We start from the raw sequence: 13,735 nt of genomic DNA, 5'->3' as shown, positions 1-13,735 counted from the left end.
CGACCACGAGTCGTTTATTTCTTATATGAGATATCAATAATTTACATTATATACATCAATGGATGTTGATCGAATGTACAAGCTTTAAAAATAGTCATCCAAATTTTAATAATGATGACTCCCCGAATAGAACCCGACCGCAGAAATGTCGGAGAAGTCCATTTTATTAACAAGGGGTTTAAATTTGTTTTTTCTCTCAAGTTTTTCACGTCGATTTCTGTACCTTTTCTCCCAGTACCGGTTATCAGATCTCTCCCAGCTACATTTATGGGGTGCAACTCACACGACTCTTCCCTATAGAAAATAACGTCGTCCAATTTACGACGTCATCAAGTTCGACGTTCGAATATCAAGAAATGACGTTATGACAGAACATGTTCCTTGCGATTTATCGCGTAGCTATCTTATATATGCGTATAACAAAAGTTCAATACCCAAAAGCATGTGAAGTATACTATTCTCGTTGGTAGTTGCCTAATATTGGTTCGGGGACACGGGTGGCCCAGACAGTACGCAGAGTTGTTTCCCTTGGGACGTCAAAAACCGATGATTCTGGGTTCATATCCCAGTTCGCCCCTATTATGTTCCTAGGTTTGTCAGCACCATATCAAAATGGGAAAAACGTCTAAGACTTGTATCATTTTGAGCTTTCGTCCCACATTAAGCTGACACGTCGTGTTATAAGTGGAACTCAATATCAGCTAACTATGACACCGCCCTAAGACCACTCCCACAGCGGCCGTGCAACTGAAGCAGATCCTTCTTAGTGATGCAATCCCTTCTCCTCAACGTCATCAGTGTCATAATAGTCCTCCCTGGCTGTTGCATAAGTGATCACGAGGATTGAGCCATGCGAACAGAGACAGGTGATCCAACGAAATCACACAACTCCCATGTTCATCGACCGAACTTTCACCGTCAGTGTCACGTGGTAACATCATTACCATAATTCGAGCAGATATTTCTACCATACCACAGTATAAACGACACACGCGGTCATGGTCAACATACACAAATATAGTTTATTACCATCCATATGCGTTACGAAACAGGGGGAAAACATATCCTTGTATCTACCACATTCATTTGACATGATATATATTCATCAAGTTTGACTTTATACGTATATATATACGTATATAAAGTAGCACTTCATAGGTTATTCTGATGCAGTATTTACTAAAGAGATGTGCCATGTTTAAGACGCTCCCTTAGTTGTGGAGAAATTTGAGGTTACATATTATCATATACTTGTCGGTCACTGAATGCAATCGTGACAAGTAGCATCAGAAATATCAACCATACAAGATATCATTCAAAATAAACTGTTATAAAACAATGTATCATACCAAACATCCAATTATGAAACATTGTTATCATATAGACCAAGACATTCAAGCCAAAGAGAAATATATCACATATCCCAGAAGTCATCTTTCTCGACTTCCGGTAGTTTCTCCTCCGATGAGAATGGGGCGTCACTATCCTTGAATAATGGCCCCTCGACCGCGCCCAGTTCCTCCATCCAGCGCTCGAACGACGTCACGGAGCCGCCCCTGCCGTGCCCCTCGGGGCTGCTGCTTGTGCGAGAACTCACCGGAGTGTTGGGGCGCCTCTTCCTGGCGTCATCGGTGTAATCCTCTGTCATAGAACAAGCAGATAATGTTTTGCGTTGAAAGAGTGCCTGCAATCTATTGGACCCCATTGTTAACCAATGATCATTTACCGCCAGCCAAAAGAAGGTTTAAACACCACTAAAAATGAAACAAACAAGAGAATGGTTATTCGAAGGTGATTTTTTTTTATACGGGTCTCAAAGGTGTATTTTTGTTATTGTTAGGTTTGCATTGTTCCTGGTCAGGAAACAGTGGAGCGTGAGTCACTTGTGTGGCCGACCACAAGAGGACATAGGGCCGTGTAGCCGACCACGGGAGGACATGGGGCCGTGTAGCCGACCACGGGAGGACATAGGGCCGTGTGGCCGAGGACGGGAGGACAAAGGGCCATGTGGCCGAGGACGGGAGGACATAAGGTCGTGTAGCCGACCACGGGAAGACATAGGGCCGTGTGGCCGAGGACGGGAGGACATAGGGCAGTGTAGCCGACCACGGGAGGACATAGGGCCGTGTGGCCGAGGACGGGAGGACATAGGGCCGTGTGACCGAGGACGGGAGGACATAAGGTCGTGTAGCCGACCACGGGAGGACATAGGGCAGTGTAACCGAGGACGGGAGGACATAGGGCCGTGTGGCCGAGGACGGGAGGACATAAGGTCGTGTAGCCGACCACGGGAGGACATAGGGCAGTGTAGCCGACCACGGGAGGACATAAGGTCGTGTAGCCGACCACGGGAGGACATAGGGCCGTGTGGCCGACCACGGGAGGACATAAGGTCGTGTAGCCGACCACGGGAAGACATAGGGCCGTGTGGCCGAGGACGGGAGGACATAGGGCAGTGTAGCCGACCACGGGAGGAAATAGGGCCGTGTAGCCGAGGACGGGAGGACATAGGTCGTGTAGCCGACCACGGGGGGACATAGGGCCGTGTGGCCGAGGACGGGAGGACATAGGGCCGTGTAGCCGACCACGGGAGGACATAGGGCCGTGTAGCCGACCACGGGAAGACATAGGGCCGTGTGGCCGAGGACGGGAGGACATAGGGCAGTGTAGCCGACCACGGGAGGACATAGGGTCGTGTAGCCGACCACGGGAGGACATAGGGTCGTGTAGCCGACCACGGGGGGACATAGGGCCGTGTAACCGAGGACGGGAGGACATAGGGCCGTGTGGCCGAGGACGGGAGGACATAGGGCCGTGTGGCCGAGGACGGGAGGACATAAGGTCGTGTAGCCGAGGACGGGAGGACATAGGGCCGTGTGGCCGAGGACGGGAGGACATAGGGCCGTGTAGCCGACCACGGGAAGACATAGGGCAGTGTAACCGAGGACGGGAGGACATAGGGCCGTGTGGCCGAGGACGGGAGGACATAAGGTCGTGTAGCCGAGGACGGGAGGACATAGGGCCGTGTGGCCGAGGACGGGAGGACATAGGGCCGTGTAGCCGACCACGGGAGGACATAGGGCCATGTGGCCGAGGACGGGAGGACATAAGGTCGTGTAGCCGACCACGGGAAGACATAGGGCCGTGTAGCCGACCACGGGAGGACATAGGGCCGTGTAGCCGACCACGGGAGGAAATAGGGCCGTGTAGCCGAGGACGGGATGACCTACGGTCGTGTAGCCGACCACGGGAGGACATAGGTCGTGTAGCCGAGGACGGGAGGACATACGGTCGTGTAGCCGACCACGGGAGGATATAGGGCCGTGTAGCCGACCACGGGAGGACAAAGGGCCGTGTAGCCGACCACGGGAAGACATAGGGCCGTGTAGCCGACCACGGGAGGACAAAGGGCCGTGTAGCCGACCACGGGAAGACATAGGGTCGTGTAGCCGACCACGGGAGGACAAAGGGCCGTGTAGCCGACCACGGGAGGACAAAGGGCCGTGTAGCCGAGGACGGGAGGACATGGAGCAGGGAGGACTGACAACACGGCATCGTGTTCCAAATGAAGACAAGAAGGCTCTGCATATGCTCGACCGCCTCCGTGGTCTAGCGGTAGAGCGTCCGCCCGGAGAGCGAAAGGTCCGGGGTTCGATCCCCGGTCGCGGCATACCAAAAGACGTTACTCTGTCTGACGCTCGGCATTAAAGGGGCTAAAACAAGGACTGGTCGGATCGGCGTCAGTATCCTGTGTCTTTGTGGGGTATTAATGTTAAACTGCGGCTGGGATCTAAGTAGGCTAGCACTATAAAATCGGCATTAGCCCGATTAAGTTTCTAGGTTTGTCAGCACCATACCCGTGCTCCTGGGTTTCATCGAAGTGGTAAATCTCTGAGACCTGCATCACTTCGGGTTTTCCTCCCACATTAAGCTGACACGCCGCGATATAACTGTAATACTGTAAAAAGCGGCGTTAAACACAACTCACTCACTCACTCACTCCCTCATATAATGTTCATCCTACGTTTGCCTTTTACGCCCAACGGATTCTGTTTCGGAGGTTAATCGAAATATTGACGTTTGTTTATTCTATGGCATTGACGGTTTATATAATACTTCCGCATTACCCAGTCCCGACAATCAAGTGATTGACATCGTGAGCATCGATCTACGCATTTAGGAAACGATGACATGCATCAACCAAAACCAGAGAGCCTGACCACCCCATCCCGTTTGTCGCCTCTTACCACAAGCATGGTCGCTCTTTACGGCAAGCATGGGTTGCTGAAGACCTATTCTACCCTGAACCTTCACGGGCCTGTTAAGACCTATTCAAGACGGGTCTTGAGGCTAAATGTTTGAAAAAGACGCTGGCCTACATTTTCTCTTCTTCTCGTTTGTGTTCGATTTTGGAAACTGCGTTCGATTCCAAGGTCGTTTGAACCTTCCGATCAATCTCCAATTATTTCAGTTAATCGGGGACTATCCACTATTCGGGGATCGGCGGATGATGAAGACCAATTCTTACCCCTATCTTCACGGAGATGGGGTCGACATAAACCATGTATCAATCGAAGGCGGAACAAAGATAGGATAAATATAGAGCCTCACCGGGGCTTGCATTGAAGAGCCACTGCGCCTGCCTGGAGTGACGAGTTCCTACCATGGGCGATCCTTTCACCTCCAGACGATACCCGTCGTCGTTGTCGCTAGACTTGGAGGCGTTGCTGCTGCAGAAGGAACAGTTGGACCCAGAAATAGGCTTCTTTTGACCTAGGAGTCTGGAGTTGGTTTGGCTAATCTTGATTTCCATTGAAGACGTCTGGCTTTTGTTTGAGGCTGTAGCTGGTGAAGAGCTCCCGGAGCTGATGGAGGACGATTTACTGGACTCAGAAGGCTCTGCTGTTGGGAGCTTTAACTGTAGATAGGACGTAGCAGGAGCCATTCCCATAATTCCTGGCTTGGTAATAAACCTCGTCATCGGGCCATTTTCTTCAAAAGACTGCTGTATTTTGTGATTCACATATGACGTCTGCCTCTCTATTGGCTGCTCGACACCGGATGTCGGCTGCTGCTTTGTGTCACGTGACACTGTCCTGAGCAGATTTTCCCATTCGTCATTGTTCCCCGTGAGGTCGGACTCCTCGTCAGAACACTCGGGGTCACCTATGGAGGAAAGATCGGTGAGTGAGTGAGTGATTTGAGTTTAACGCCCCATCCTTATGAACTGTGTCACATTTTAAAGCTCGTGTACCTCCGTCGGTGGGTTATTATTAGTCATTGTGTCTTTAGTGGCCGTGTACGGTGTCATATTACGTGTCACATGACCTCCATCAGTTAAATGATTGGCTCAAACCTATCGTCTGCTGTAACAGAATACTACTGTTACTGTTGTGGATCATTACTTTTGGAGTATATCTTGGATATTGCCTTTTTATGCTCTATCATAGCTAAATTGTGAGTTCAACTGTTATTTTCTTGGCACTCACTTGGAATACCATGTGTTTTACTCACTGTTTATTTTCAAAAAAGGTAAAAAAGGTAATATTTGTCAAAAAAGGTATGAACATATTGGAATTGTGACAACTCTAAAACTAATGAATTCTCAAGTCGAAAATATCAAGAGTACATTTGTAGCATATGGGTTAGTGTGTGCATTAAAATATGTAGGTCGAGTAGCGTCGTGGTTAAAGCGTTCGCTCGTCACGCCGAAGACCCGGGTTCGATTCCCGACATGGGTACAATTAGTGAAGCCCATTTCTGGTGTTCCCCGCCGTGATATTGCTAAAAGCGGCGTAAAAACAAACTCACTCACTATATAGAACCTTTAAACCGTAAGGAATGTTGCATCTTGTGATTGTATGTGGATTTATGGATCTCTTTATCCAAGTTGAATTATTTTTTATCATTGCAACAGTTTACATGTGTATCTGTGAGAAAAGCAGTCTATTCTTTTTGTATCTCCTTCTTCGGGAGCCGTCATATAGCTGGAATATTGCTGAGTGCGCCTTAAACAACAAACCAACCAACCAACCTTCTTCGAGACCAGGAGGAGAATGCAAGCATGACCCCAAAACTTCTCCCAGAGGTATCCGATCAAAAGATGTTCAACATGATATACAAAATCAGGTACTTGCGGAGAAAATACAAACAAAAGTGGGAATAATGGTATTCCTCCTGAGAAGAAATCTATGATACCGTGATGGTAGCCCATGTAGTCAGGGATACAGTTTGAAAAAATTACCAAAGATGGTAATAATCATGAAATGAATAAACCTTATCACCTATGTGAAAAAGCATTAATATTCAGTAAATATATTTCGCAACATGGAAAACCAATGAAAGTAACCAAACACAGCTATTTTAGTAAACGCCTCCGTTTGTCCAGTTGACAGAGGCGAGTGGGGGAATCTGTCGTCTGCTGGCAAACTATGTTTACTGTAAGTAGGTCTCACTCGAAAACGAGGCATGGTTTTTACGGGAAAATATATCAATTATTAAATTGAGGTTTAGCTCGCACGCCGTCAGGTGCTAAGTGCCCGAATGACTTACTTTATATAACCAACTTGTCCTGCTGCTACAAATGTCATATTCAATCATATACAATTCGCTGTTCTAAATAGTGGCGCGTGTTTTTTACAAGACAGCAAATTGTTTTAAGGATTCTGGTCTTGTAGCACTTAGGAGTTCCAGTGATGGTGTCAGATCATATTGGAAACATATTGACATTTATGATCTAGTCACAACAAGAACTATTATGAAAAATTAAGTTAGTGGTTTAGGTTACTGGCGCTTTGAACAGTATTCCAGTTACATCGCGGTTTGTTAGCCTAATGTGGGAAGAAATCCCGAAGTGATGCAGGTCTTAGAGGTTTACCACTTCGGTGAAAGCCACCAGCACGTTATAGTGCTGATGTACCTAGATACATAATCGGGAAGTATCGGGATTCGAACCTACGATCATGGGTTTCTGGCGTGCCCAAGGTACACAACTCTGCAAGGCGAAATGCTTTGCAATCGAGCATCAAAATTCACGCTTCTTCGGTAATATGTGCCATGAAGTGTGATTTTTCAATACCTTTACACATTTTGATTATTCTCCTTAGAAGAGGAATATAAACGCGATAATAACAACCATTGTTTCTTGCATTATGTAAAATTAATCTTATACGGAAATACCGCAAATACGTTGAGAATAAACTAAGTCTTGTAAATTTAGCCATCGCGTGACTAATTACACCTTGTTTTTCAGTATGAATGACAGTTGAATTAATTTAAATTCACAGCAACGTGAAGTTACAACAGAATGTTTTATATTTTCAAGCCTTTCAGGAAATATTTCTAGAAGAAAACGCCATCTCAAGATATCAGGATGTTGTTTAGAACTGCGAATGTATTGATTGGAAAGGATTTCAATATACATAATCCAAATTCCCCCAGCGCCAAAACTAGGTTGCTGACAATAGTGGGGCCGCTTAGTCTTGATCGCAGATACATCGAATAAATAAACCTTTAGAAACTGAAAGGTAATAAACGATGTTACTTTTTATTGAAAAGTACGTAAATATCATGACTAGGAATAGAAGCGGCCTTGATGAATGACGTCATAAGTCAAGAAAAGAATCGCGTTTAGTTTTCTTGTTTGCCCACTCAGGTTTTTTAAGTTGCATGCGCACGTGATTGAACGCGAGTATTTTCATCTAAATGTCTGAGATATTACTAATTTATTTAACATTTTGTGGGTCCTTTGCATTTGTTTGTTTGTTTGTTTGTTTGTTTGTTTGTTTGTTATAGGCGCCTGTTGTGGCAAGTATGGGTTGCTGAAGATCTATTCTAGCCTTGATTTCCACTGGTCACTTTGTATTTGTACTTAGGGAATGACCATTTGATATTCTGTGTGTGCGTGCGTGCGTGTGTGGTGGGATTTACCAAATCAAATAAATTTTCCCAGAAAATGCGAGAAAGAATTAAATTGTCTACCACAAAAATGACATTGTTTCTATGTTCCAGTGATTTAAGAATAAATATTTAGGCGCATAGTTTAATTTAAACAAAAACATCTGGTTTGGAAACATATGCATATAACAATGGTTACCTAAAACCCATTAGAATTGTATACGTTCGATATCATAACAATAGCATATCAAACATGATGAAATTTATTTCGGAACACTCGCAGTTAAGTAAAACTGACACCAACAACTGTCTCATGGCCACACCATACGAGGTACAAAAATGAGGACTCGCGCAGATTTTCTCGTGTCGTACAATGCTGACTCGTCCTCAGCTAAAAACGGTGGTGTTCAGCCATACTTTAGGGTGTTTCCGTTGGCAAGGAGGCTCATTTGTACCAGTAATTCTTCTCTAATGGTGAACATACTTATAGATCGGCGTTTGTAAATAACACTGTCTCCTGTGAACAGCTATTTTGGCAGCCATGGGCAGTGAAAAATAACGTAAGTAGATCAGCCATGTCAAGCTTAGGGGAGGAGGGATAGTCATTCTGTGTATATATTACTGTAGCTGAGGAGTTATTTCAAACTTAATGGTACATAAGTACAACTTTTAAAAAATAACTAATACACTGTGATATATTAATTTGTTTGAGAAATTAATTTGTTCAGCATTTTTGTAATTAAATTAATGTCTACAACCTGTCACCCCTACAGTGGTGGATGCCATGTTGACTTGGCTTAGTCCGTACAGAGCAAATATGCAACAGATTGGGGTGATATTTAATATATATCTAGAGAGGATTATTTCATCAATGGTTTTCAAAAACTTTGCATTTTGTAAACATTGTTTTGAACCAGTGAAAATGAATTTTATTAATCTAGAACTGGAATAATATTGTTTTATGTTCATCAGTACTTTTCGGCTCGTCATAAGATTGCTGACCAATTTGTCCATGTGTAAATACGCGTTCACCATTTTTCATATGGACAAACATATACAGTGACATTTACATTCATATACAAAAAGACATATTTCGAAATTTCTGAATTTGATATTCTACTTTCTCGCAGTGGGCATCAAGTGCTGATTCGCGAGTTTCTATTTCGACCGTTGTCCTTGACAAAGCTCAGCACGTTGTATTATCTATTTTTAAAAAGCCTCGTTGAAAATCCGATCTCCTATCTTCAGGCAAATGTAAATATCAACACTATTGAAATATGAACCGCCCTGTGTTTTTGTTATATTTTGAACGTTTATTGCCGGGCACGTAACTGAGCGGATGTCGGAAGTCGGTCAACTAGCAGTACCTTGATGTTCGCTGGTAATTGATCTGTATTAGATTTTCTAATTTTCTTGTATACTTCGAAATCCCAGATGAACTGTATTGGTGCTTATTCAGCACTCAAATAATACTTCTACGTGTTTTTTAAAAAAAATCAAAAATTAAAAAATAATTAATTTATTTTTAAATTCGCATAATACACTATTGCTGATGGGTATTTGAAAATCGATAAATTTGCTTCTTTCGGGACAAATGTTTAATTTCAAACATGGTTAAAAAAACATTTTATACCCCAGTCTTCATCTAACCTTTATTTCTTTTAACACAGCCACAGATTAATTATTTCGCATTGTTGCATTATTGAGTAGGGGCGGTCAGGTAGCCTAGTGGTTAAAGCGAAGACCCGGGTTCGATTCCCGACATGGGTACAATGTGTAAGCCCATTTCTGGTGTCCCCCGCCGTGATATTGCTTGAATATTGCTAAAAGCGGCGTAAAACCATACTCACTCACTCACCATTATTGAGTCATGGTTAAATAGACATAATCAACAGTTCTTTCCTTTTTCAATACATAAAACACAAACTCGGTATTCTTTCTTTTGTCTCTCTGTTTACATACAAAGACAACCTTCAAAAATGTTATCCACTATTCTTTACGGTCATGTTGACGATATTTTAAAGCTATGATATATGTCGAAATGTCACAAACACAATGTTTACAAACTCTAGAGACTTCCACGTGCATGGAAGCCATCATGTCTCGCTGTGAGCACTTTGTTAATGTCACTGGAAATACGCATGTAGCTTTTTTCTACAAGATGGTAATGTTGTTAAGTGCCCGACAAAGGCAACACAACAATACAGCTTGGAGGATCTTATAGTATCTGACATAAGGATCAGCCGACCTGAAATTTCTCAAATGCGACCAAATTTTTTTTAAATCATAATAAAAACAGTTGTTGACATCTTAGTTTAAAAACACCACAGCATATTTCATACTTTCACTTAATAATGATAATAATAATAATAATTATTATGTAATGTGTTTATTTATACTGGGCCATATCCACGCTGTAAAGCATGCTCAATGCGCTATATTATTACCCGGTCAATGGATCAGTATGTACTCGATTTTCATTCTCAGCTCCCTGGGGAGTATGCTTGCAGACCAAAATGTACAAACTTCTATCATTATTACCGGTAGTGGTTCATTCTCCCTTCAGTGTTTTATTGTACAATAAATACGTTTCTTAAATGAAGCCTCGTTCTTCATTGTTCTTTGCGATTTATCGCGTAGTTACTTTATATAATGTAAATATAACACGGGTCTTCAGTGTGGTTAACGCACACGATAAGAACTATTCCTGAGGACAACTTTCAGCATCCCACAGTGGAGACTGACACTGTTCGACATAGCAAACGTCATTGGGAAACACACGAAATGTTTTGATTTCTTTTTATATGTTGTTTGTATGATGTTTAACGCCGCACTCAGCAAAATGATAGCGGTTGGTAAATAATCGAGTCTGGGCCAGACAATCCAGTGATTGACATCATGAGCATCGGCCTACGCAACTCCGATACAACGACATACATCAACCAAGTCACCGAGCCTGACCACCCGATATCGTTAGTCGACTCTTATGACAAAATGGGTTGCTGAAGAATAATTCTCAACCGGGTCTTCCCCGGTCTTGTTTCATATGGTGAATGAGTGATTAAGATTAACGTCCCTTTCAGGATTATCCGAGCCATATGACGGGTAGGGGGACACGAACAATAGACTTCACATATTAACCCATTCTTGCAATAAAAGGAGACTATGCTATAGGAAACCACCCCTATGGTAATAGACTCGTGAAGATCCGGGGTAGAATAGTTCTTCAGCAACCCATGCTTGCTGTAAAAGGTGACTAAGCGTGTCGTAAGAGACGACTAACGGGATCGGGTGGTTAGGCTCGCTGACCTGGTTGATGCATGTCATCGATCCCAATTGCGTGGATCGATGCTCATGATGTCAATCACTGGATTGTCTGGTCAAGACTCGATTATTTACAGACCGCCGTCATATAGCTGGAATGTTGCCGAGTGCGGCGTTAAACAAACAAACAAACAAACAAATCACATGTTACACTCAAGCATCGAATGGGTTTTATGTCGTGACGAGCGAACGCCTTTCCTGCTTGGCTACCCAACAGTGTGATAATGCTGAATAATATTATAAAGAAGTCAAACACTTACGTTCCCAGGACACGATATTCGATCCTCCAACATTGAACACTACCTCCTCAAAGTCTTCATTTGTCTGACTGGAAGTTTGAGTGCGCATGAACTGATCCACTTCCTGGTGATTCTCTGACGTCCGCTGATTGTTGTGATCACTGCACGTGGGGCAGGAAAAATCTCTGCGTCGACGGAATTTCGGTGCGAACTCTAAACAGCTCCTGCAGTAGAGGTGCGACTTGCAATGAAAGGGGGTGACTCGGACGTTCTTCTGCTTACATACGTCACAATTCCCCGGTAGAAAGTCTAATTCGCAGGCACTACTCAAACAGCCACCGCCTGATGTCAGATCCATCTTGCCCTATCACTTGCACTGACGCCACTGTTGTGGCTCTGTGACGTCATTCTTTTATGACGTCATTAAATATTTGTGACGTAATGGTTTTGTCGCAGCCTAAAAGTCAAGAGTGTTTCAAGGGGCCACCATCTCGCTTACTGACTTATTGTGAACCTCAAATTACGGGGGCGGTCGGGTAGCCTAGTGGTTAAAGCGTTCGCTCGTCACGCCGAAGACCCGGGTTCGATTCCCGACATGGGTACAATGTGTGAAGCCCATTTCTGGTGTCCCCCGCCGTGATATTGCTGGAATATTGCTAAAAGCGGCGTAAAACCTTATTCACTCACTCACTCACTCAAATTACGGTTGGCAATTGCATGGGATTTGATAGACTGGAAATATTTTACAAATGTAATTTTTTTTTTCGTCATTGGTAGTAAATTTATGAATTTATGATATATTGAAAAAAAATCTTTTTTATGGTTTTACAGTTTGGTTCTTAGTGTTACATAATCCCACGTACCTATTTCACGGTCAAATAAAATGAAACAGACTCTGCTCGACGTTAGGGATAGAATTTAGATGTCAACAGTCGAGAAATTATAAACAGCCGGGCGAAAGTATACGCCCACGTTTAATCGTGGCTGAAACTGAAACAAGCAAGAAAAGGTTATTCGATGGTGATATATCTGATACGGTGTCATAACTGTGGTTTGGGGGGTCAAGTTTGCAATGTTTCGGCGACAGTTTTCACCCTAGTAACGTTGATAACGTTTGTAATTTTTTAGGTCATAGCCAATTTTCTCGTGTATACTATCGGTGTATATGTGAGTGAGTGAGTGAGTGAGTATGGTTTTACGCCGCTTTATAGCAATATTCCAGCAATATCACGGCGGGGACACCAGAAATGGGCTTCACACATTGTACCCATTTCGGGAATCGAACCCAGGTCTTCGGCGTGACGAGCGAAAGCTTTAACCACTAGGCTACCCGACCGCCCCGGTTTATATGTTAGTGTATGGTGGGGTATCATTGGGGAAATAACATTCTACTTGTGACAGCTTTTTTCAATTTCTTTTTCTGTAGTCTCGGATGACAGTGTAAGCTCTAATTCTGATACACCATATATACGTAACAAATGTGACATTTGCATAAAATGAATGTCCGGCAACTGCTAGTCTAGATCACGTACTTTGTGTACCCCTCTGACAAGTGTAAGTTGGCACGGTTCACATGACCGAAAGTTATCAATGCACAAGCTTCGATGGCTGAGTGGGTTAGATCGCTGACTTTGTGTGCTGGCGATTAGGTGCCTCACTCTGGCAGTGTAAGTTCGGATCCCGGATGGGACTCAACCCCCAAAAGTACTAGAATCTGTACTTTACTAAGAAAGTGTTTTTCCGAATATAACATTTCTTACATTTGACCGCTTCCTAAATGGCGTCGGGTAATCACACGATTAATACGTTCAGGGTGTCAAGCAGACTTCGAATATAGCCTTGAGGAACAAGTTCTTAATATTTTGATCAAATCCAAATTTCAAGTGTATACTTTCATTTGTCCGGAACTATATAATAAATAAAAATATATCCCTAAAGTGGCGCAGTGTCTTTTTAATTTTATTTTACTGCGAAACAGGTGTATGGAATCAGCTTGTACAAACAACAAAATACATATTTACCAATTGTTTCCAAAATTCAAAACGTTCTTATCAATGACGAGATGTAAAATAAACCCGTAAAAACTCTCGATGCCAAGCTTCCAGTCTCCCATCGGTAGCTCATTATACTCGTCATTGCTGTAAAGAGTGACGTGGTTTATAAAACGAACATTGATTTATGTAACCGACCTTTTCTTCTATTTAATACATTGTCAGAAACCATTTTCCCCCAAATCAAATAATTTGACGCAATAAGAGAAAATATTTTATATTGAT

The 13,735-nt window shown here is 43.4% G+C and overlaps 1 protein-coding gene across 1 annotated transcript; it reads right to left on the bottom strand.

Annotated features, from left to right (window-relative positions):
• Nucleotides 1-1,002: 1,002 nt before the first annotated feature.
• On the bottom strand, nucleotides 1,003-11,856 carry LOC124131913. Its single transcript, XM_046495444.2, has 3 exons — nucleotides 11,481-11,856; nucleotides 4,612-5,166; nucleotides 1,003-1,641 (listed from the first exon to the last, which is right to left on the bottom strand). The coding sequence occupies exons 1-3, from the start codon at nucleotides 11,815-11,817 to the stop codon at nucleotides 1,415-1,417; spliced, it is 1,119 nt and encodes a 372-aa protein (XP_046351400.2). The 5' UTR covers nucleotides 11,818-11,856; the 3' UTR covers nucleotides 1,003-1,414.
• Between the last annotated feature and the right edge of the window lie 1,879 nt (nucleotides 11,857-13,735).

This window comes from Haliotis rufescens, unplaced genomic scaffold (genome assembly GCF_023055435.1).
Source record: "Haliotis rufescens isolate VD_foot unplaced genomic scaffold, xgHalRufe1.0.p SCAF_3, whole genome shotgun sequence".
In the NCBI taxonomy this organism is placed as follows: Eukaryota; Metazoa; Mollusca; class Gastropoda; order Lepetellida; family Haliotidae; genus Haliotis; species Haliotis rufescens.
The sequence above is the reverse complement of the archived record's forward strand: the minus strand, read 5'-3'. Positions and strand labels throughout refer to the sequence as shown.

Excerpts from the sequence above, each read along its gene's own strand:
- LOC124131913 (XM_046495444.2), bottom strand. The coding sequence starts at position 11,817 with ATGGATCTGACATCAGGCGGTGGCTGTTTGAGTAGTGCCTGCGAATTA. Across the intron at positions 5,167-11,480 it reads GAATATCGTGTCCTGGGAAC|GTGACCCCGAGTGTTCTGAC; the intron begins GTAAGTGTTTGA and ends TTTCCTCCATAG. Across the intron at positions 1,642-4,611 it reads GCTCTTCAATGCAAGCCCCG|AGGATTACACCGATGACGCC; the intron begins GTGAGGCTCTAT and ends GTTCTATGACAG.